Here is a 26,276-nt window from a genome sequence, read left to right on the forward strand (position 1 = left end):
TTGGTGTGAAGGAAGTTTTCAAGGGTCAAGAGAGGAGTATGATATACTAAGATCAAGAGGAGTGAAAGCTCTAAGCTTGGGGATGCCCCGGTGGTTCACCCCTGCATATTTTAAGAAGACTCAAGCGTCTAAGCTTGGGGATGCCCAAGGCATCCCCTTATTCATCGACAACATCATCAGGTTCCTCCCCTGAAACTATATTTTTATTCAGTCACATCTTATGTGCTTTGCTTGGAGCGTCGGTTTGTTTTTGTTTTTGTTTTTGTTTGAATAAAATGGATCCTAGCATTCACTGTGTGGGAGAGAGACACGCTCCGCTGTTGCATATGGACAAATATGTCCTTAGGCTTTACTCATAGTATTCATGGCGAAGGTTGAATCTTCTTCGTTAAATTGTTATATGGTTGGAATCGGGAAATGCTACATGTAGTAATTCTAAAATGTCTTGAATAATTTGATACTTGGCAATTGTTGTGCTCATGTTTAAGCTCTTGCATCATATACTTTGCACCCATTAATGAAGAAATACATAGAGCTTGCTAAAATTTGGTTTGCATATTTGGTCTCTCTAAAGTCTAGATAATTTCTAGTATTGAGTTTTGAACAACAAGGAAGACGGTGTAGAGTCTTATAATGTTTACAATATGTCTTTTATGTGAGTTTTGCTGCACCGGTTCATCCTTGTGTTTGTTTCAAATAACCTTGCTAGCCTAAACCTTGTATCAAGAGGGAATACTTCTCATGCATCTAAAATCCTTGAGCCAACCACTATGCCATTTGTGTCCACCATACCTACCTACTACATGGTATTTCTCCGCCATTCCAAAGTAAATTGCTTGAGTGCTACCTTTAAATCTCCATCATTCGCCTTTGCAATATATAGCTCATGGGACAAAATAGCCTTAAAAACTATTGTGGTATTGAATATGTACTTATGCACTTTATCTCTTATTAAGTTGTTTGTTGAGCGATAACCATGTTCCTGGGGACGCCATCAACTCTTTGTTGAATATCATGTGAGTTGCTATGCATGTTCGTCTTGTATCGAAGTAAGGGCGGTTTTCACAATCAAATGGTTTGAGTATGCATATCGTTAGATAAGAACATTGGGCCGCTAACTAAAGCCATGAATCATGGTGGAAGTTTCAGTTTGGACATAAAACCTCAATCTCTTATGAGAATATTAATTGTTGTTGAATGCTTAAGCATTAAAAGAGGAGTCCATTATATGTTGTCTATGTTGTCCCGGTATGGGTGTCTAAGTTGAAGAATGATCAAAAGCGAGAAATCCAATGCGAACTTTCTCCTTAGACCCTTGTACAGGCGGCATAGAGGTACCCCTTTGTGACACTTGGTTGAAACATGTTATGCAATGATGATCAGTGTTAACCCAAGCTAATTAGGACAAGGTGCGGGCACTATTAGTACACTATGCATGAGGCTTGCAACTTGTAAGATATAATTTACATGATACATATGCTTTATTACTACCGTTGACAAAATTGTTTCATGTTTTCAAAATAAAAGCTCTAGCACAAATATAGCAATCGATGCTTTCCTCTTTGAAGGACCTTTCTTTTACTTTTATGTTGAGTCAGTTCACCTATCTCTCTCCACCTCAAGAAGCAAACACTTGTGTGAACTGTGCATTGATTCCTACATACTTGCATATTGCACTTGTTATATTACTTTACATTGACAATATCCATGAGATATTCATGTTATAAGTTGAAAGCAACCGCTGAAACTTAATCTTCCTTTGTGTTGCTTCAATACCTTTACTTTGATTTATTGCTTTATGAGTTAACTCTTATGCAAGACTTATTGATGCTTGTCTTGAAGTACTATTCATGAAAAGTCTTTGCTTTATGATTCATTTGTTTACTCATGTCATTACCATTGTTTTGATCGCTGCATTCATTACATAAGCTTACAATAGTATGATCAAGGTTATGATGGCATGTCACTTCAGAAATTATCATTGTTATCGTTTATCTACTCGAGGGCGAGTAGGAACTAAGCTTGGGGATGCTTGATACGTCTCAAACGTATCTATAATTTCTTATGTTCCATGCCACATTATTGATGATATCTACATGTTTTATACACATTATATGTCGTTATTATGCATTTTCCGGCACTAACCTATTAACGAGATGCCGAAGAGCCAGTTGTTGTTTTCTGTTGTTTTTTGTTTCAGAAATCCTAGTAAGGAAATATTCTCGGAATTGGACGAAATCAACGCCCAGGGGTCCTATTTTTGCACGAAGCTTCCAGAAGACCGGAGGGGAGACGAAGTGGAGCCACGGGGCGCCGCCACACTAGGGCGGCGCGGCCTAGAGGGGGCCCGCGCGGCCCTAGCGTGTGGGGCCCCGTGACTCTCCCGACTCCGCCCTTCCGCCTACTTAAAGCCTTCGTCGCGAAACCCCCTGTACCGAGAGCCACGATACGGAAAACCTTCCAGAGACGATGCCGCCGCCAATCCCATCTCGGGGGATTCGGGAGATCGCCTCCGGCACCCTGCTCGGAGAGGGGAATCATCTCCCGGAGGACTCTTCACCGCCATGGTCGCCTCCGGAGTGATGAGTGAGTAGTTCACCCCTGAACTATGGGTCCATAGCGAGTAGCTAGATGGTCGTCTTCTCCTTATGTGCTTCATTGTTGGATCTTGTGAGCTGCCTAACATGATCAAGATCATCTATCTCGTAATGCTATATGTTGTGTTTGTCGGGATCCGATGGATAGAGAATACTTTGTTATGTTGATTATCAATCTATTACCTATGTGTTGTTTATGATCTTGCATGCTCTCCGTTATTAGTAGAGGCTCGGCCAAGTTTTTGCTCTTAACTCCAAGAGGGAGTATTTATGCTCGATAGTGGGTTCATGCCTCCATTAAATGCGGGACGGTGACGAGAAAGTTCTAAGGTTGTGGATGTGCTATTGCCACTAGGGATAAAACATTGATGCTATGTCCAAGGATGTAGTTATTGATTACATTACGCACCATACTTAATGCAATTGTCTCGTTGTTTGCAACTTAATACCGGAAGGGGTTCGGATGATAACTCGAAGGTGGACTTTTAGGCATAGATGCATGCTAGATAGCGGTCTATGTACTTTGTCGTAATGCCCAATTAAATCTCACAATATTTATCATATCATGTATGTGCATTATCATGCCCTCTCTATTTGTCAATTGCCCGACTGTAATTTTTTCACCCAACATGCTATTTATCTTATGGGAGAGACACCTCTAGTGAACTGTGGACCCCGGTCCTATTCTTTACATCGCATACAATCTACTTCAATAATTGTTCTTTACTGTTTTCTGCAAACAATCATCTTCCACACAATACGGTTAATCCTTTGTTACAGCAAGCCGGTGAGATTGACAACCTCACTGTTTCGTTGGGGCATAGTACTTTGGTTGTGTTGTGCAGGTTCCACGTTGGCGCCAGAATCCCTGGTGTTGCGCCGCACTACATCCCTCCGCCATCAACCTTCAACGTGCTTCTTGGCTCCTCCTGGTTCGATAAACCTTGGTTTCTTTCTGAGGGTAAACTTGCTACTGTCTGCATCACACCTTCCTCTTGGGGTTCCCAACGGACGTGTGTCAACTGCACGCATCATGCATCTCTCTTTCTTTAAAATGTGTGTACATGGGTACCACCACTTAGTATTGATATTGCAAGATTATCTAGTCACTATGTGGTGTGTCATACTCATGAGAAATTCAAATTCTAATGTCCATTAATCATCTCTAGTCGAATTTTAATTGCCTCTTGACTAGAAGAAATGTTTTATCACATTATGGGGGAGTAATATGTTTTGTACATATCACAAGCCTAGAAAATGTGAAAATATGAGGTTATGCCACTTAGAGTTGATACTCTTAATTATCTTGTTCCTAGGTGGCATGTTTCCTCAAACAAAATCACTCTTATTAAATGCTCTCTTTGCTTATCTTTTGGTTTTTGTTTGAGTAAGAGATTCTTGGTGCGGTTTTCTCAAAGACATATGTATACATCTTATTTGGGAAACCGTTTTTCTCCAAGTTATTATAATAATTGCTTTGCATGATTGGATATTTTGAGAATCTCTATTTTGTGCATGGTTCTTAATACATACCTTTAACCATATGCATCTTGTGAAGTTGATCTCAAATCCTTGAAATATACCACCGGAAGTTAATTCCCATATTCTCATTGTCTTTGACAATTGATAACCTTGTATGTGGTTGAATTTATGGATCATCTTCACCTTGGATCGCCTCTTGTTGCCTTAATTTATTTCCAAGAAATCTTTTGTTGCTCCCATGTGTCTTCCTTGTCCCTTTAAAAAAAATCTTTGATAAATTCTCTTGATTCATATCAAGTGCTTGTTTTGGAAGACAAACCTTTTCTCTATGGTACATTGTGCCATTGTGAAAAGTGTAGAGGGTTTGGTTTATTTGGTCGAACCTTGCTCTTTTGGGAGTGTGTTATCTCATTCCTTCTTACATGTTTTATTTGCTTGAATGAGATAAATCTTTGAGCATGTGTGGCTTTATTAATCTTTTATGATCAACGTTTTCTACTTAGTTCATTTGTTGAACTTTGTTGAACAAACTTTTGTGATTTGCTTCTTTGATATAATTTGGACAACAAATTTGTTTGGGCACATCTTTATGCCTTCTTGAATTCATTTGGTATTTTGTCCAAAGAGTATCTTTCTTGGATCTTTAAAGTCTTTGTGCATGCTTATATGTAATTTGTTTATACTTGTAGCATGCTTACTTTCTTTGATCTATTATATAGGGTATACTCCATCAAATCCTAAATGGCTAAGATGTGCATGAAATTCCAACTTCATCTATAAATATGCACATATTGATATGGAGTGTATCCTATGTATTGTGGTTAGTCTAACCATTTTGGACCCAATAAGTTTGGGGACCAAGCTGTACTTGAATGTTGTTTTAGGTACATTGGAGATGCAACGGAGGCTTGTCTCATCTATAAGGAAGGTGTTGTCACCATATGAGAATTGGAGCCAAGCTAGGATGATCGATGAACTCTTATCTACTACATCATACCATTGCTATCTCGGTAACAAGTATCTTATTCATGCATACTCACATAACATCCAACCTCTTGTAGGTTGCATCTTGGCATGAAATTCTTTATTTCGAAAATATTGCGGTTCTTGAAAAATCCTTTTTAAAGAAAACTTCTTATTGTACATTTGAGAAATTTGAGAAGATGCATATGATAGTAATATATATATAAATCATGTTTATGATTCACCTATCCCAAATATGCCCTCTAGCAATTTATTGCATATCAATTCCTCAAAGAGCTCTGATAACCCACAAGTATAGGGGATCGCAGCAGACTTCGCGGGTAGTAAAACCCAATTTATTGATTCGACACAAGGGGAGACAAAGAATACTTGAAAGCCTTAACAACGGAGTTGTCAATTCAGCTGCACACTGGAAACGAGACTTGCTCGCAAGAGTTTATCGATAGTAACGGTTTTATAGCGATAGCGAGTAGTGAAATAACGAGCGAGCAGAGTAACAAAGACAGCAGTAGTGATTATAGTAAACAGCAGGATTAAAATACCGTAGGCACAGGGGACGGATGAACGGGCGTTGCATGGATGAGAGAAACTCATGTAACAATCAAGCGAGGGCATTTGCGAGATAATAATAAAACGGTGTCTAAGTACAAAGCAATCAATAGGCATGTGTTCCAATTATAGTCGTACGTGCTCGCAATGAGAAACTTGCACAACATCTTTTGTCCTACCAGCCGGTGGCAGCCGGGCCTCAAGGGAATCTACTGGATATTAAGGTACTCCTTTTAATAGAGCACGGAGCAAAGCATTAACACTCCGTGAACACATGTGATCCTCACATCACTACCATCCCCTCCGGTTGTCCCGATTTCGTCACTTCGGGGCCATTGGTTCCGGACAGCGACATGTGTATACAACTTGCGAGGTAAGACCATAAACAATGAATATCATGATGAAGCAATAACATGTTCAGATCTGAGATCATGGCACTCGGGCCCTAGTGACAAGCATTAAGCATAACAAGTTGCAACAATATCATCAAAGTACCAATTACGGACACTAGGCACTATGCCCTAACAATCTTATACTATTACATGACCAATCTCATCCAATCCCTACCATCCCCTTCAGCCTACAGCGGGGGAATTACTCACACATGGATGGGGGAAACATGGCTGGTTGATGTAGAGGCGTCGGTGGTGATGGCGGCGATGATATCCTCCAATTCCCCGTCCCGGCGGAGTGCCAGAATGGAGACTTCTGGCTCCCGAGACGGAGTTTCGCGATGTGGCGGCGTTCTGGAGGGTTTCTGGTGACTTCGACTTCTCCCCGTGCGTTTTTAGGTCGAGGGCGATAAGTAGTCCGGATGAGGGCATCGGGGGCCAGCCGAGGGGGCCACACGCTAGGGCCGCGCGCCCCCCTCCTGGGCCGCGCCGCCCTAGGGTGTGGGGCCCTCGGGCCTCCACCGACTTGCCCTTCGGCTCCGTGAGTTTTCCGGGAAAATAGGGCCTTCGTCAAAATCCCGAGGTTTTTCACCGAAAGTTGGATTTCCGCACAAAAACGAGATACCAGACCAGTTCTGCTGAAAACAGCGTTAGTCCGTGTTAGTTGCATCCAAAATACACAAATTAGAGGCAAAACAATAGCAAAAGTGTTCGGGAAAGTGGATACGTTTTGGACGTATCAAGCTCTTATGTGCAATATTGATGAAATTACGAAATAAATCCCTATTTGTGATACTTGTTGCCTTTCTCAAAACATTCCAACTAGCTTTATTTCCCTTATTGTTAGTTGTGATGTTTTTGAGATTTTCTTGGTTAAAGCTCATTCATATACCATAAGTGAAAATTGGAGCCATAGGCTATATATGCTTTTTAAGCAAACATCCTTTGGTATATTTTATGACTTCATCTTGGATATCTTGTCTTATTTATTTTATTAACCTCTTGTGTGTGTATGTTTCTTTATGGATCACATTGTCCACTTTAGAAACTTATATACATGAGAGCGTTAATCCACCACCTTGATATCCTTGTTCTTTGCCGACCATCTTTTTATCCTTTTGTTTTTAGTGGTGTTGGTAAAGAAGATTTATGAGTGCTTGGTTTATTTGTTTTTCTTCATGCACTCATATCTCGTAATTGTTGGACTCAAGTTGTTCTTGATAAGCATATTCTGTTTATCTTGGTTGTGTTCTAAATGACATAGAAGGAGTGAGGATTCCATGTTTGTGCATATTGTATTCCAATGCAAACATTATAAATTATGCTCGAACCTTGGGGAGCTTCCTTATTTTATTTAGAGCACTATATCTCTCTTATCATGATATCTTTGTTTGTCCAATTTGATCTTTGATTTCTTGCTTTATTTGTTAAAGCTTTCTTCATCATGTTATCTTTATGCAATCTTTGATCCTCAATATAGTTTGACTTCCTTCAAGTATTCGTCATTGGATATGTAATCTGATTCCACTCAAATTATAAGAAGTGCACACCTTGGGGAGGAACTCACACTATATTGGCTTTCTAATTTTTTCACCCATTTCGGCACTTGATGCCAATGGGGGAGAAGTTTAGAGGGTTCAAGGGAATGGTTTTATACTTAAGTTTAGTTTGTGCTTAAGTGTTTTGCCTCTCATGCATTCCATATTTATATTTCTTGCATGGTTGTATATATATATAGTGGAAACTATCCCGAAGGTTAATCTTGACAATGTATGCAATGAATTCATGTTCATCACACGTGCATACATTGTGGGGGATTTTGCTCTATATATGTTGGTTCTACTCATATCCCTTGCATTAGTTGTAGTTGTGTGAGTAGAGCTGGTTTTGATATGGGCTAGTAGCTTTGTGTTACTTGACCATATCAAATACAACCTCTTGTATACAACTTATTCTCGATAAGTTGCGTACTTGTTTCTTATATTCATTATATAAACCCTCTTATTGTGGTTGTCATAAATTACCAAAATGGGGGAGATTGTAAGGGTATATTGCCCCTATGTGTGGTTTTGGTAATTAGTGACAACCCTTATGGACTAAGTTTTTCATTGAGTTTATATGAAGGAATATTCCATAGGTACTACTTGTATTCCATGTGTTGAATTCAAGTATGGATGCCATGAAGATAAAGATATACCTTGTGTATTGGCATCAAGATCATCGATTTGAAGATATATATGTGATATGATCAAGAAGAAGAAATGAAGATGGAGTTCTTATGTGGAACTCAATATTAGCCATGCTCTAGCTTATGCGATAAGCAATGAATGATCAAAATCTTGAGTGCTTGATTCCAAGTGAAGAATTCAAGTTATGGCTCTAAGTCGGTGTCATGATAGTCTCATGAGTTGAGCTATGGTTGACGAAGATTTAGAGCATTCAAGCAAATGAAGAATTCTATATACACCTCAAGATAGTATGATAGATCATGAAAAGATACAAGGTTGACCAATACAAAGAGTGAAGAATAGATTCAACTTTGGTCAACACATGAAGCATGAAGAATGTACCACGAGAAGTCATGTGGTGTGGTAAGCCGTGTCAATCATGCTTTATGAACTAACCCATCATATATGTTCCCTTGTGTTGTCTATGTGGGTTAGGTATCTTTCCATGGGCATGCATCAAAAGTGAGATCTCATATAGCCCACGAGAGGATGGCGTCAAGTGGTGATCGTCATCAAGGTTGAGTTGGGCAAGTTCAAGATTGAGCATCTCAAGAGGATCATATGCTTGAAGCTTGCCGTCCATTTTGGTGATAATGGACATGTGAAGATGTGCATCAATGGAGCTTTCCCATCATGGTGTATGGGGGAGCATTTGTGAGTCTTCACGAAGCAACAATGATCAAGTGAGGCATTCCGGCTTGAGTGGAGCTTGAAGAGCTATCATCGAGATCAAGCGGGATGCGCAAGGCAAAGGTATGGCCTTGCTAGGTTTTCCTTTTACCGGTCTCAAGGTGTTGTTGGGAGACCGGGTTATAGGATACATAGCCGCACTATCAAGAGGGGCTTTCGGTTGGGTAACTTGATCACATCGTCTTAGGAAGCTCAACCCTTTGCATGCTTTGCATTCCATAAATCTTGTTGCTTCTTGGTGTTTCTCTGTGTGAGGTTCTTGAGCTTGTTGCTAGCTTTACAACAAGCCCAAGTTCATCGAAAACGGAATCCATATGCATCTTCTATTGCGGTTTCAAGCTTGGAGGTTTTACCGGTGTCTCTTTTATAGATAGGTCAAATCATTCATCTTGTGGTTTATACTCTGTGGTTGGACAATGATGTTTCTATGCATAAAGTTGTTCTGATTCCAACAAGCCCAAGATCATCGAAATCGGAGTTCGGACGCAAAAGTTATCATAGTTTTTGTAAAACATGTTTTCATGATTGGCCCGCTGCCTCGTCCGGCGTGATCGGCCGTCCCACCGGATGCCCAGTTTCAACCAGCCCCTGGACTGGTGCCAACCGGGGCATGTCAAGTATGTCAACAGAACGAAACCGGTCGTGGTCCGGTCTCAGGCCCGGTCTGGACCGGGCTGGTCCGGTCATACGCTCGGTCGGACAGGATCTCACGCCAGGCATCCCGGTGCCTGGCCCGGTCGACCAGCTCTCACGCCAGGCGTCCCAGTGCCTGGCCCGGTTGACCAGGCTGCTGACCTGGCTGCACGAAAAACTCCCAGATCAGCCCCAAACGGTCATATTTCGTTTGGCTATAAAAGGGGCTTCTTCCCCCAACAGTTTTCTAGGGTTCTAGAGCACGTTTTTGACCACCATTGTTGAACCTCTTGAGCTTGCTTCCTCTCCCTTCCCTCCTATGATTCTTGCTCATTCTTGATGGATCTAAGAGAGGAGATCTAGATCTACAACCTCCACCAATCCATTTCTCCTCTAAGTGAGGGGAGCTCTTGGGATCTAGATCTTGGAGTCATTTGTTGATTTCCTCCTTTGTTATTCCTCTCTAATCTCATCCTAGCATTTGTTGCCTTGGTGGGATTTGAGTGTGAAGGATTTGAACACCTCTAGTGTTCTTGCTTTGCATCATTGCATAGTGTTGAGCTCTCCACCACGATTAGTTCGAGTGAGAGACCGTGAGTTTGTTACTCTTGGAGGGAGACCTCCTAGTTGGCTTGGCAGTTGGTGCTCTGATAATCTCTTCAAGGAAGATTGTGAAGAGGCCCGGGCTTCTCCTTCGTGGAGCTTGTGAAGTGGTTTTGGAGCTTGCCATCTCCGGAGTGGAGGAAAAGCTAACCATAAGGAAAGAGCCATTATCCTTCGTGGGTTTGGCTCGAAGAATAGGGTGAGCCTTTGTGGCGTTGGGGAATCCTTCGTGGGACCTCCACCCTCCAAACGCGACGTACCTTCTTGCAAAGGAAGGGAACACGGGAATACATCCTCGTCTCCGCGTGCCTCGGTTATTTCTATACCCGAGCTTTCTTTCCTTGTGATAGCCATCGTGCTTGAAGTACATATATCTTGCTATCACTTGTGCTACATATATCTTGTGCTATCTTGCTTAGCTCTAGTTGTTGTTGTTGCACTTAGTTGAGCCTAACATATTTAGGGTTTGTGCTTGTAGAATAAACATAGTTTAATTCCGCATTCTTACAAGCTAAATCCGTAAGAGTTTTTAAACGCCTATTCACCCCCCTCTCTAGGCAACATCTCTTCCTTTCAAAACCCATGGGTAATATTTTGTCCCATACCCGTACTCATATTGGGTTTTTACCCGACGGGTACGCGGTTCATGGGTACCCATTGCCATCCCTAGCTACGAGCCTACGAGGTGGCAATTCCTATTTCATGCCTAGTTGGTAGGTTGCATGCCTCTTGGCTCGCATCGGTCTTGTTTTTTTTTTTGCTTGTTTGGTTACCTGGTCGAGCCTGCGCTCTTGCACGAACCGCTTATCAAAGCACCTTCGGGCCAGACTCTGGAGGAACCGTCCAGTTCAACCGTTTCTAGCGAGCCACCTCCATTTTCACAGAACTGGAGAACCACGCGTCCTCGCAGAGCCACCGCGGGAGATGGCGGGAGCTCATGCGGGATGGCGAAATCTCCAAATTCTAGATGAAAAATTGGTGAATATACAACTACTGAAGCAAGCAGAGAGAATTGAACAACATGTAGGCTGATTGAGCTAACTAGCATGGAAGGGCGCGGCGGCACGCCGCGCCGACTATGTAATATGATGGTACTAATAATTTTAAGACCACATTTGAATTATAAATAGTGTGTTTTAAGATGGTTGGTAATGAAATATGATACATCATACATTAAAATTATGTGCATAAAACATACACCTTGAAGATCAAGTAATGGGATACACTAATAGCGGGAGGGCATAGGGAAGAGCGGTGAACACAGACACTACAACAGTAGACTTGCTAGTTTTAAAAATGCACGGTACATAATGTTCTAACTCCATGCTTTTAGCCACTCCCGTTTTCTCCGTGTGATAATATGTCTACAATCTTGATGTTGCATGTGTAAAGAAAATAGGCTTTCTTTGTTGTCCACTCCATAGCCGAGGAAGATGTGATGTCAGTGGTCCTCGCAGGCTTGTCTTTCCAGGCAAGAACCATGTCGAGGACTGATTTGTTGGCGGCACGGACTTGCCGATGAAGCTCTTCTAGAGCTTGATCTAGGCGACGCTGTCAAGCGAGAAGTGGGTCGAGGAGTGATATGTTGTTGGCGTCCAATGTACAGGTGGGACAAAAAGGCACGTCCTCTAAACATTTAACAGGCACAAAGAGGTTCTAGACAACTTGCAAAGTATGGGTCTGTTTGAATTTGAACCAAAGCTGGCCATACAAAAAAAAACAAAAAAAAACTTGGCATGGCCATGAAATCTAATTATTTTTTTGGTTGAACGCCGCAGTTTTGACTGACCCAGCTCTCCCTTAGTTAAAGTGTATTAATTTACACAATTCGTAGGCAAGTCCAGGACAGCCAATTATGTCGCCAAATAATTGGTAGTGCCAACAGCTGGCAGGGTGACTAACTTTGAAGATTGGCAAAACAGAACCTTACGTTCCATGTTGATATGGACTCAAAAATCAGATCCACATGAATTACCTAACTGGACTGACAGTAAACATAATGATGAACTGTCCACTAAAAAAAAAGCTTACGGCTGTTAAACCAACCTCCCTTTAGTTTTTAAACTGGAGAAGTGCTCGAGATCAAATTAGATCAATGCGAAACATGACTATTGATGAAACGAACTTAAACTATATTCTCTGTCCCTACACAAAATGTATAGTCAGAAACACTAAGTAAGATGGTGTATGCACTCTATTTTCATTCACATTTAACATTTTAAGTGACACAAGTCGGAAGTAATCAGAAGGATATATTAGAGTGAGATGTAACATATTTGTAGGCATCAACATAAATAAGAATTGTGGTGCTAACATGTATCCTTTTAGATTCTCCTCACATGTCTACGACACTGGCACTGATAAATTAATGCAGCACAAATAATATAGATCCTAGAGATTTAGATCCACATGAGTATCTTGCTCTCATAGTATGTAGAGCACTGCAGTTTTGTTGCTCACAATCTATAAGCTTATATATGCCTAGGCAACCGTACGCGCTCCAGGCAATGTAGAGTTTACAATAGTGAAAAGCAATTTTATTTACTTGAGCCCTAGCGTGACACTCTTACTAAAAATGGAAAATAGCGTTAAAACAGGAAATAGAGAAACTTTTTGCACATTGGTTCAGTGCAGATACACACAATATACGACAGTTGGTAATACACCTTGGAAACTTTTTTATCAATATGTGGTAAAACAATACACATGACAATGCACATCTTCCACGTATTTGGAGTAATAACAATAAGATCGGGAGCACCATGTGAACAAAATCTGATTGTGTATTGCTTTATCACATATTGATGTTTATGCATTTTGTAAAATAAATAAGTTTAAGGATTGGTGATCTTCTTGGCGGAAGATAATAATTTCAAGGGGAAAAGAAATACAGATAACATTCTTTATTTGCACTATTTGGCACAGGGAACACTAATACAAACTCATAGATTAAGTAGTTAATTATCCTTTTACCAATCTTCAATGTCTGAAACTCTGGCCTCAACTATTTAACATGATAGATAAACCATAAAGACACTTTGTTTGATGAAAGACAGCAATACTGTTTTCTAATTTCATCAAGAGCAGTAAACAGAATACAAGATTGAGATGATTACAATTGTCTTCACAGAGAGCATAAATGAAAAACCGAAAGCTAGTCCGCAACACCAGAAGAAGCACAAGAACAGAGGAGCTACATAGACATGAAATAAGAGTTGGGCATCCGACATCCCATTGAACAATTCAAAATAAGTTCTTAATCTTCCATCGTCATATAATTAACCAAGCCAAATAAGCGACTGTACCTTGACGCCTTAGCCTGAAATTGTATGTCTAACGGAAAAAAATCACTGGTATATAAACAAAGTTCGTCAGATTGATAGTTACAATGCCGAGCTACTGAGCCAATTGAACGACTATAACCTGACATCTCAGCTTGAAAGACTATGTCTAATACAAAAAAAAAAAAATCAACTGGTTTAGGAACATAAAGTTGGTCCCGTTGTCAGTCACAATACCGAGCTTCTAACAGGGTAAAAATAGCTAAACTAAATCTAACGCTGCAGATAGTTAAACAACATAGTTCAGCCAAAATGTAGTATCGTGAATGCTTTGATATCACATCTCAGCTCACAAATATTATTTTCTGCAGAAAGGGAAGAAGGTGGAAAATAATGTATATTAGCTTGTTCTACCATGCCATTTGCCTATCTTGTCAGACATATATGTGCTAATCACAAATACGGAAGGAGCACTTTATGTAAGAATCACTCTATACCTTGGGGTGGACAGCCTGTCCGCGACGCGGTAAGGGACAACAGAAGTCGACGATAATAAGCTTGTTGCCGGTGTTGGGCAGGAAACTGGTGAGGTTATGCTCGGACTTGGATTCCCCTCATGTTTGACTGCATCCACTTGTCCTCCGAATACTGTCTTCATGTCCCCCTTTCGAGAGGATCAAATCACCATTGATAACCTACAACAGAACCCCCAAATAATCTTTTCTAGGCTTCATAGTTATATGATCAAACGACTTTATGTGCGCAGATTTCTCTACATCAGAGAGAGAGAGAGAGAGGATCAGCAACACCAACCGTGTGTGAGAGAGGAGTGAGAAGCAATGCATGTGCTGTAGGGAAGGAGCACATCTGCTTCTGTATGCTGCAGCACTCATATACATCTACATTTTCTACACTCGGCAATTTCATCCATGCCAATCAGGTACAGTTGCAAATATGTCAACCATGGTAATTAAAGGGGCATACTTGGCTCCCTTGACAGTGTTTGTTGCACTGCTGCTAGCGATAGACAGTATCGTCCCGAAAAAGGGAATGTTTTCAGTACTTGCAATTTGGACACGGCCCTTAGATGATAAGAAAGCTCATCAGTTTACTCTCGACCTGAAGATATACATTAAATTCTGATGCATGAGGTAAATAAAACTAAAATACCATCACGATTAAAACGTCCTTGATGATGGCCTATGTTACCAACTGTGTGCCGTGACCAATATCAGTGGCAAAGCAGCAAACTATCTCCAAGTAGTAACAAGAAAAGAAAATGTGGATGGACTCACAGTCCTATAGCAACGGCTGGAACATCTTCAAGTAGTCAATGTTCAGGTCGTTGTAAACCTGTGTTTGTTCCATATATGGTCAGGGACTGCAACAAACAGACACTTACTCTGGATTTTACTACATAATATGAACTTATTAAAAAAATGCAGTATCATTTTTGCTGGTTTCCAGAGCTTGTCACAAGGAAGGAGGCTTTGTTCATTAATTTGTAAGAAAGGTTATCAGCAATACACAAGAATTTAGTACATAAGAGAGAGAGCAAGGCATAACCGTGCAAAATCTGGAAACAACAAAGAAGTTGCCTCCTTGGCCTGTTGCGTGCGATGCTATTTTTGAAGCATGTGCCCATGGATATTTTGCATTGATACCACCAGCCTCAGCCTCTATATTATCAACAACGATGTTGCTTGCGTCTCACTCCTTGGACAGCGTATGAGAAAAATCATGAGCAAATTAACAGTCAGACGATGCCAGGCGGCAGCAAAGCAAGCAACTGTAGAAAAGCACGCAGCGGCAGCAGAGCTAGGTAGGAGGATAGGAAGTAAGACAGGAGAAAGCAGGACGGGATCGAAATTACCTTGTTGCTCGCGACGGGCGACGGCGGAGGCAGCTCTAAACGATGGGGAAGGGCGAATCCAGGCCAAGGATGGCTATTTGCCGGAGTGTATTAATAGAAGCCGGAGCAATGAATAAAATAACTGAAATTACTATCTAGCAGATAAACATATGTACGAGTTAAATATCTTTTTTTAAACATATTAACATACCTCAATTAGTAGGCCAAAAACTACAGAAAACTAATTTTGAAGAGATAATCACATAACATTAGGCTTTAAGCCTTGCCACATGATGACATACCTTGTTTCCACCCAACCTCACAATCGTCGTAATGTACTGTTTTACCTTGCAGAAACCTTGGTTGCTTACCGTTAATACTGAAAGTTTGTTAATGATACTGTTTTATCTTGCAGAAACCTGGGTTGCTTACCGTTAATACTAAAAGTTTGTTACTAATTATGTGTGAAGCGAGGAAGGGAAGGAGGCCCATCTAACGACTGTTTTTTTTAAATTGCAGTACATATACAGTAGCAGTAAAACTGCAGAGGAGCCATGATCAATATTTAGCGGGCTAAACATTCATAGCACTAGAGAGCAATAAAGAGAACATATATGAAAAATCTTTACAATAAAGAAAGATGCACACTCCATCTTTACTTTTTTCATCCTTGAGATTGAATCTGTGTAATATCCCAAACTGAATAATTTGAAGCCAAGGACATCACTAATTTAATGGCAAGCTGGAAACCAAAAGTAACAAACTGAAAGAGGATGAATACTCATATAGACGGTAGTAAAATAGTAAGGAGTTAAATAGATTGAGATAAGATCATAAGAGGCTAGGCCAGCAAAGAGACAAACCTGAAGACAGATAACTCCCTAACCAGGAAGACAGTGTGAACCAGGAGATGGCCAACCTAAACTTATATAATTTGTCCAATATTTCAATATTTGTTTTCCGGATGGTTTGACATATCTGTGACAAAGGCTCTTTGCATTGTTGGAAAAAGCAGAATATATTACTTAATTGCAGAAAAGACGGAAATACTGAATTTAGCTACTGAGATCAAAGACATGCGTTTTCCTTCCCTTTTCCATTGGTTAGTTTTAGTGAAGACTTAAAGAAAAATGCAAACCGAATGGAAAGATTCTAGGTAGGCATATTGCAAATATCTTTCAAATCAACTTTAATCTAGATAAGATACATAATCATTTACACAGATGATTGGATGTGTGAACTGAATATTAGAATTATATAGCATAAAAAGGAGAAATATGGAAGCGGTCCTCACAAAAAGAGACATGCTTACCTTCTTTTGAAGAAAATGCAAAGGTGAATAGGGGTTGTTCTATTCTACCCATCTGACTCTTTGTAGTTTTCATCCAAAACTAAAGATCGCAGTAGGTACAAAGAAAAGAAATGGACAAATTGTTGTAAAAGCAACTGAGGCAATGGAATTGGGATTATATAGACCAGAATGAGCCGTTTAGAAGGCAAGTGCTTACAAATTAGTGACTAAAGAAAAAAGGCCACTTACCTCCATGTCATGACTTAGTTTAATACCACATATTTACGTATATTTTTGTGTGCATCTAATGTGCACATCAAACCAACCACAAATCCTTTCCTCGTAATGGATGCTTCAAATCATCAATGAAATAGGAAACTTAAGTACATGAAGACCAAATAAAGTTGTAGAAGAACAGAGCTACAATGCTATATCTCTGCACAGCTCCTACTAACGCGCAGAGCCAAAACTTACATGCTTCTTCAGAAGTGCAGGCAAGAAACGCTTCAAGTAACATTGTGGAGTACATTTCCTAGGACACACATTTTATATGGGCTTAATTGTCTGTGAGCTTTCATAAGCAATACTACTGAGATGTGTAATTTAGCCACTGGATGACTGGAACCATGTTTAAGTCTAATGGAGAAGAAATAAAATGTCAAGTTACAAGTCATACTACCTATTTCCTTGGCACGTCATAAACAAGAACAATTTACATTTCTGCACCAAGTAATGATGCACGAATATCTCCTATTTCCCTTTTTATGAGCTGCATACTAAAATTGCATGAATGATTGGTGATACCACCACACTCGTGACATATGGTATATAGTAACAAATTTGCCAAGTTGTTAGAAATCCTACATTTATCTGATATATAGTTTTTCTTTTCTATGTCACCAATGCTCAGCTTGCTCTGAACTTTTAACCATTTGTGTTTGCCTAGGACTGCAACATTTACATCACCGGAGCTGCAGAAACTGACGGCCTATTCACAGACAAGAAACTAAACCCGTGTAACATGCTAGCGACAAAATAGCAGGAAATCTTTTTAGAACGCTATAGTATAAGATGAGAACATTTTGGCATTAAGGGAAATATTAGTGAATTGTGCTACTGTAACAACAAAACAGAATTTCGCGCAAAATAAAACATGTGAGATTGAATATGGCAACTAAAATGGCCAGAAAGAAAAACACGAAGCACATTCCCATGAACTACGGGCAAGGAAGCAGATACTACAAGCTCTTCACGAAACTACTGGACAAGCAAACTGAGTCCACCCTTATTGGGCTAGAGGGTAGAGGAGAGGCTGTACAGCTCCAGTGCAAGATCTATGTACACCAGAGGCTGCACATCTATCTAGCTAGTCTGGATGGGTCAAAGTTCATCAGTTGCTACCACATAAAACACTTGTATTTAAAGTCAGGTCTGCATAACTTAACTCTCTTTCAGCTGGAAAATCTATACCTAATAATAAAGGAGCTAAGGTTTCTGCCAAAAAGTTTCGTCAATGCTTTTTTTTGGACCGTTTTGCCCTCCCACCCCACAGCAAATAACCCACCACCGCCACGGGTAAGTGAAAAACGTTTCGATTCTGTTCTCGTTCCGCACCTGTGGTGACTTGGTCCGACATTTGTATTTCCAATCCTACCCCTGAATTGCTAGCGCCAATCAGAAAATATTACAGGATTTGCCACCGATAAGTCAAAATAAAGATTCATTGCTGAAAAACGGTTCGATCGTCGATGTGAAGGCTTCGTCTGTGGGGCTCCGAACTGTCCGCTCATACATACCTGGGCCATGTGGCTGTGTTGATGGGCCTGATTCCAAAGCACGCGAGTGCAAATTCATTGTCACCGTCCCATCCAAAGGCTGCATGATACGATGGATATTTTGTGCTCGAAATAATCCCACATCGCTAAATTCAACCGACTCCGTCTGGTTTAAATAGGTTAGTTTTCTGGAATCTGCAAGCCGTCCCCGAGAACAAATAGCCGCAGTTTGGTCCAAGATGTGATGTTGTCAGAGAGTGAGGAAGGAAGGTCTGCGGGCCGAGACAGAGACCAGAGAACAACAGAAGGAAGTCTCAGACGATTTTGGGAAAAGAGGGAGATGCATAGAAGAGCGGAAGGGGAATTCCTGGAAATCTCGGGGTCTGGAGCGAGTTTGAGCGGATATGTCTGGCCCGGGCCTCCAGCTAGGTGGAAACGTCGAACCCGCCCCAGGCTATGCCCGCGCTAGCGGCCGGATGAGGAGGAGACCGGCTTGGCAATGAGGACGCCCTAGGCGACGCGCACACAGAGGAGAAGTTGGTGGCGTTTCTCACGGAAGAGCTGTGCGAGGGCACGAGCGATTTGCCTATGTGGCCAAGCAAATCCAGGGGGCACAGTAGGAGAACGCCCGCAGAAGAGCACAGCTTGGTTGGCGGCGTGCGACCGAGCGCCCGGCCAAGACGACGGACCCGGAGCATGGCCGCTCACCGCGTAGCGAGAGGAGAGACTCTCGTGTGGCGGCGCTGAGAAAAGACAATCTAGCTGGGGCATTTTCTTCTTATTTTTTCTTTCTTTTTTCCACTGATTTATAGAAAAACAAAAGGAAGGAAGAAAGAAAAGGGGGTTTGAGGAAAAATAAAAGGACATATATTTTCGGTTTTTCTGCAAAACTTCGTGACAGATTTTAAAAGTGCTTCAAATATCCAAAACAATATTATTATTTTAGTTTTATTTAAGATATGAATAAGGAAGAGGGGTTTATAAAACACAGTATAACAAAATAGGGTTTGCAAATTTTAATAGGAATTTTAAATGCATGTAAAAACATGCAATGCAATGATGGAATGACTTCATAATGATGTAAAAAAAAATCACAACCAAATCTAATTAGGGTATTAACCGAATTGTTATAGTGATATACGTAAAAAATGATTGTACGATGTAAGACCCACAAAGTAAATGTACGATAATTTAACACTTCATCATTGTGTTCGGTATAACAAAATAGGGTTTGAGGATAAAGGCATACATTCATGTAAATTTTGAGTTGTAAAGATGTTTTTTTCTTCTAAATTTTGGAGCGATTAGCAAAATATTATGCTTGTACTAATTATAAATTCACTCGAATTGATATCTTAAAAAAAATTCAGAATGGGGCACACCAATATAACCAGTTTGCGGTATTACAAGTCAGTGCAAAGGTTCGGTCTAGAATCTAATCCTATTAGGTACAAATTATGTAAATATGAGAAAATGTGACGATGATGACAAAGAGAAGAAATGTCAACAATGATAATCCTTTTACATCGTTTGATTATTTGTTCAACCGGTGCAACGCACGGGCACTTTTGCTAGTAACCCAAATAATCCGAAAGAATCTCCTCCAGCTCAGAATCCTCCTGCTTGACCAAAGAAACGCCATCAGCCTTGGTGTCAACCACTTCCCCTGTTGCAGCAGGTTCATCTTCAGGAATCATTTCTTCTCTGACAGTGTGCCTTTTGAGGGTTTAAGTTCAGATAGAATGTATCATATCAACTGTGGATGTCTCCTTCCAAAAACTGGTACCTTCCTGGGAGAAAATCTTTGTGCTTATGGTATATCCCTTTCCTTGAAAAAAGAGATATCAACTGGGAAATAGTTGAAGCTTCAAGCGACATGCTTTTCCCATCAAGTATGGACATATAATTTATGGCCCTGACTATTTCATCTTTTTGAAATAACTTTCTGATGATAATATTTAACATACGCGAGTCGGAAGCACAACCACTTGTCTCCATTGATGAATATATACTGTCAGCTTCTTCTGCCAACCCTTTTTCTATAAGGTTTGACATCATCGTAGTGTAGGTTACAACATTACGTGCCAATCCCTTGGTTGGTATTGCAGCAAACAAATTCTTAGCTTGCTCTATTCTCCCAACATTAAACATTGCATCAATTATAATAGTGAGAGTTATAATATCAAACTTAAGGTTCATTGCTCGCAATTTCTCAAACAACATTATTGCTTCATCTGCACAACCATTTTTGCAAAGCCCACTGAGAATTATATTGTATGTACGAATGGACAATCTCACTCCACTTTTGACCATCTCATGGAACTTTTCCTTTGCAGCAACGGTTCTACCAGCCTTAAATAACCCATCCATTATGATGTTATAAGTAAGAGTATCCGGTTTAGCTGCCATACCTGACATTTCTCTGAATAGAGTCAATGCAGCATCCAACATTCCAGCTTTAAAGTATCCATCAATAAGTGTATTGTACGTAATTGCATTAGGCTCAATGCCAACCGATACCATATCATCACATACTCTGGATGCTTTCTGCATCTTGCCAACTAAGCAGTATCCATCAATCAGTGAATTGAATGTGATAACATCGGGCTTCTCACCTATATGTTTCATAAAGTCAAAGATATCTTGTGCATCTGCTGCCCTTCCTTCTTTGCATAGGTTGTTTATTATCGAGTTAAAGAACACGACGCCAGGACAACGGATGCCTTTTCCCATCATTTCATGAACCAATTCTTTAGCCCTCACTAAATCACCATGTGTACAATAACCCTGAACAAGGCACCCATAAGTCTGTACATTCGGTTGTACCCCAATATTAATCATCTGGTTGAATTGTTGAATAGCATCATTCATCCTACCCTTTCTGCAAAATGCATCTATCATGGATGCATAGGTTACAGCATTCGGTTTCACTCCCTGTTTCTGTATGTCTTGAAAGATAAGAAAGGCCTCATCCACCAATCCACACTTGGCATGTGCATTGATCAATATGTTGAAAACATATAGGTCAGGTACAATACCTTCTCCTACCATCAAGTTGTAAAGATTATTCATATCAACAAGGCATCCTTCTGTAGCGTACCCATGAAGCATGGTAGAGTATGCCACGACATTAGGTTTGAGACCCTTGGCAACCGCGCAATCCAGAATTTGTCTAGCTTCTTTGCTTCTTCCACGCTTGCACAACACATCAATCATGGAGCTATATGTCATGACATCAGGAACAACGCCATGCTGTACCATTTCATGGAATAGGTTGCTTGCTGTGCTGAATTTACCCTCCTTTAAGAATCCATGGATGACCGTGGTATATGACACCACGTTAGGGGAGCAGCCACCTTCTTGTTTCGCCATCATCAGAAGCAGGTCGAGCGCACGCTGGCTCCTGCTATCATCACATAAACCCTTGATAACCGTGTTGTATGAGAAGGCATCAGGCACGCAGCCCAGATGCGGCATCCTGTGAAGCAGCACGTCCACAGCCTCGTCTGTCCGCTTTGCGTGGCAGAGGACCTTGAGGAGGGTGTTGACGAGAACGGTGTCTGCCTTGAGGCACGCCCTGAGGAAGCGGCCGAAGAAGGCGAGCGCTAGGTCTGGCTGCCCCGCGCGGCAGCAGCAGTCGAGCAGGATGCTGTACGTCCAGACTGTGGGCGGCGCCACCAGGGGCATGCGGTCGAAGAGGGCGACGGCGAGCGAGAGGCCGTCGCTGCAGGCGCGGGAGGCCGGCGCGCGGGCGACGGCGGCGAGGAAGCCGTTCAGGGCGCGCTCGGGGACCGGAGAGGCCTGCCGCAGCAATTCGTCGAACAGGTGGTGTGCATCCTCTGGGCTTAGCGTCCCGGAACGGACGCGCTCCGTGGCGGCGGCAAGGGCGACGTGGGGAGCTCGGCGTGAGGGCGGCGAGGTGGAAGTGGAGGAGGAGCGCCGGAGGAGGGACACCGGAGCGGCCGAGTTGAGGCGAGTCATGGGTTTCGGCCGAGTTGAGCAGAAATTGGATCTCTGCGATGGGGCGTGTACCCAGATGATGTAACGTACCAGTATCTCTTTATTGTGGACGTGTGTATGTGTTTAACGTGTCTGTAATTTTACGTGAAGAAAAACATATGTTGTGACTTACGGAAAAAACAAAGAATGTTGTAAAAAAAATGTTAGAGCAGCTAATTTGGTTTTTCCAAGGTCTCCTTCTCCTGAAGTTTCTTTTGTGAGAACGTAAAACATGTAGTCGTGCAAGAAATTTTAGCTTCTCTTTGACATTCCAAATGTTTTTTAGGCAGGGGCGTGTATAGCCAGGATCCATTTTGAATTTCCGTATTTATAAACATATGTCTCTTTCAAGTATGGTAGAAAATCCACCCTTTTCAGAGAACCAACCTCATGTTGGGTGGTTAGGAGGGTGGTTGTATCCCCAACCCACCAGAGTTAAAACCCCAGGTTTGACATCTGTGTGTCTCATAAAGGCGGAATATTTATCCACCCTTTTCAGTAGTCTAAACTAATGGAGCGAGATAAATACTACATGCAACTCAAGAACAAGTGGTACCTATCTCGAGATTTCAAATGCTTATCCTATTTGCACGATCAGACAAATCTCAGCAAATGAAATTCCCTTTGACAAATATTATTTACACTTTATTGTTCACTAAGGTAATTTTGATGAAGTATACTTCGAGGGACAACATTTGAGGGGGCAATGGCCACAGATGTTCAAATATGTAACTCATGGCAAATCTAGCGACTAAATAAGAGTGCAATCAATATTTTCATAGTCTAATGGAGTCTGGAATCATATTCTAGAAAATAGACAACCGTCATCCATAAGATAATTATTATCCAAAACAAGTGTCAATTTCAATAAAAAAATCCACGGAAAACTTTTACAAGAAAAACAAGGGTGGTCGCTATACATCAACCAGGACAAGACATTTCTGAACTCGGGTGTAGATGCTCCTGATTTAATAAAAAAATCGAAAATTAGCAAAAAAGTTCAAAAAATTCTAATTTTTTTGGACAATGAACATAAACAAGTGTCCTAACTGCTAAAATCTCTGAGAAAAAAAAATATATTGGTCTGTGCAAAAAAGATAAAATGTGGTGCTGTTTGGAACATCTAGATTTGTTTCTTACATCACTCTGCTTTATCTTTTTTTTCACATACCACTACATATGTCTTTTTTCCGGAGATTTTTGGTGTGCAGATAGAACACTTGTTCATGTTCATTGTCCAAAATTTCAGATTTTTTTGAATGTTTTTGCTATTTTTGATTTTTTATTAAATTAGGAGCATCTACACCCGAGTTCAGAAATGTCTTGTCCTATTTTTCCATGGATCTCATTTAGTTACTAGCTAAACATGTTTAAGAAATTTGCCTATCCCTGAAAAGGAAAAAAGGATCCATCCACAATAGATCCAGAGGCAATAATAATACATGATTGATTATTTATAACTACATGTTCATTGTTGCGGTTTATCTCTTTATTCTATATTTTTGTGGTTCTCAAATAGGAGAGTCCAAGAAATGCCCACAAGCACGTGTGTAGAGAGATAAACAACAAGTTGTTCCTATTCACGCTTCTAGGACTAGTTCATGTGTTGTTTGATGATCCTGCTTTTCTGATCTTGGGCATAGTTAATGTAACAACGATGCCAATAATAATGAGAGTAGAGTGTTAGCAGAATAAAGGTACTGGACCGATCCAATCTCTATGATATACTATGAGATGGTTTGTCACACGTTCTTAGTAGTATTATCAAGTTTTTATGTTATGTACAAGTCCTTAGACCATGAGAAAATCATGTGCCTTCATATTGGAAAATATGCTTTCAACTCATGAAATGTTGCATTGTAGATTGGAAATCGCTGCTCCTGACTCCTGTGTATGTACCACCATCCAATACTCTTGTCGCAATTTAGACTGGTAGTAAAAAATATATGGGTAATGGACTTGGTCTTACCCACATATGGGTATGTGCTAGCAAAATATGGGTAAGTACCTTTTTTTTGGAAGGGACCACACATTTCTAAGCTCTTGGAGCTGTTTTTATTTGCCCCCACCTAAAAAAACAGTTTTTAGGTATGGGGCAATATATGAGTAAGCTCTTGAAATTGCCTATATAGATGTTTTGGAGTTAGGGGAGTCACACGTTATCACCGTGTTTTTACTGGAAAGAGGCCCACTTACCATAAAGCAACATATATATAAGGTTTTGGCAAGCATTCGCTACATGTGCCGAGAGATCTAGGCGCTCCCTTTGGAGGACCATAATGACAAGATCTCTTGTATCTGGAGACCTCCATCCGCTCGGTTTATTGCAGGCTATTGTAGGGTGCAGCGGTCACACACTTCAAGGAGGTTTGGCGGACCAGAGTCCCGCCTAAGATCAATGTGTTCCTCTGGCAGCTCATTAGTGAACAGGTGTCAAAGCGTCATGGCCCTTCAAATAACCTTTGCTCTTTATGTGGGGAGGTCGAGAACTGCAACCATATCTTCTTCTCTTGTCCCATGGCCAGTTTTATGTGGGCAGTGGTTCAGGAACTCCTACATTGTGATTGGAACCCGGTATGGGCCGACGAGTTCATCACCCTTGCGCAGGGTATGCTGGGGCCCCTTCGTAGATTAGTTTGGTTCACCTTTGCAGTCCTTTGCTGGTCTCTTTGGAATATTAGGAATAAGTTAACTATTGAAGGGAAACTGATCGGCAACACGGTTGAGGCTTTCTTTCATATGTTGCTTCATATGTAGTCGTGGAGGATTCTGATCAGATAGAGGGACAAGGCGCTGCTGGACGTGGGCACGTGGCGTTGAATGAGGTCAGGAGGTTTCACACGAGGACTAGATTTGAGGCTTAGATAGCTTATTCGACCCGCTTCAGGGCTTATGTATCATCTTTTCTGCGCTACTATCTGCTCCGGGTGCAGATCCTTTTTTTTCGAAATGGGTGCAGATCCTGAACTTGTCTTTGTGATTTTTGTAGGCGCTGTGATAGCATTGACGTGAGTGTGTGTTGTAAAACCTTGATGATCGGTGGTGTTGCTTTATATATAAAGCTGGGTCATGAGACCTTCTCTTTATAAGTAATGTATTCTCTCTGAAAAGTAAACCTCGTACCTCTATTTTTTTTTAATAGTTTTGTGCAAGTTCCTATACCTTAAGCAAAGGGAGTGACCATAGTTCAGTCAAACTAAAAGTAGTATTTTTGAAGCTGACATTCTTAGACATTCAATCGATTTCTTTTGCAGGTATACCTGCACTATTTCATATCAGATGGTTCTTATCATTCCACGGTCGTCTAAGAAATTAGCAATACAGTGTTTACAAACTACTCTTTCAGTTTAATAATACGTTGCGCATAAATTTAGCCAAAATTCAGAGGATGTGAACTTGGACCAAATGTATATAAAAAATTACAAAGTTCTACAATATCAAAATGACACCAATAGATTCACTATAAGATGTATTTCCATAATATGTTTATTAAATACTAGGAAACATGCCCATGCGTTGCAACGGGAGAGACAAATCTTCATTACAAACTGAGTTGTTCTTGATAAAGCCGCGACATACACAAAACAATTTAACTTTAGTGTGTCCAACGCACCATCCACTGGCTTCTCTGTGAGCCAACCGCGTGTGTTAGCGCCAGCAAAGCCATATATTTTCGTAGCCACGCCACTCCACTATGCGACCAACTTCGCATCCTTTTTCCAGAGTAAAGTAAGCTGAAGAAGATGAATACATCATTGTGGCAACGAATTATTGACAACTACTTTTTACCTATAACTTTATGCTAGACCATACCTCGGCGGCGAGCATGAAATTGCCAATAAATTTTCTTTACCTACAATTTTATGACCGAGAAGAAAAAATTAGATAGACTTGTTCACACACTCTAGTTAAAAAATTTA

The 26,276-nt window shown here is 40.9% G+C and overlaps 1 protein-coding gene across 1 annotated transcript; it reads right to left on the minus strand.

Moving 5' to 3' along the window:
- Positions 1-19,964: 19,964 nt before the first annotated feature.
- On the minus strand, positions 19,965-22,044 carry LOC124648717 (protein Rf1, mitochondrial-like). Its single transcript, XM_047188432.1, has one exon. The coding sequence runs from the start codon at positions 22,042-22,044 to the stop codon at positions 20,110-20,112; it is 1,935 nt and encodes a 644-aa protein (XP_047044388.1). The 3' UTR covers positions 19,965-20,109.
- Positions 22,045-26,276: the final 4,232 nt, after the last annotated feature.

This window comes from Lolium rigidum, chromosome 4, assembly GCF_022539505.1.
Source record: "Lolium rigidum isolate FL_2022 chromosome 4, APGP_CSIRO_Lrig_0.1, whole genome shotgun sequence".
In the NCBI taxonomy this organism is placed as follows: domain Eukaryota; kingdom Viridiplantae; phylum Streptophyta; class Magnoliopsida; order Poales; family Poaceae; genus Lolium; species Lolium rigidum.

What these genes read in the sequence shown, in the direction of transcription:
- LOC124648717 (XM_047188432.1), bottom strand. Translation starts at nt 22,044, where the DNA reads ATGCCCCTGGTGGCGCCGCCCACAGTCTGGACGTACAGCATCCTGCTC.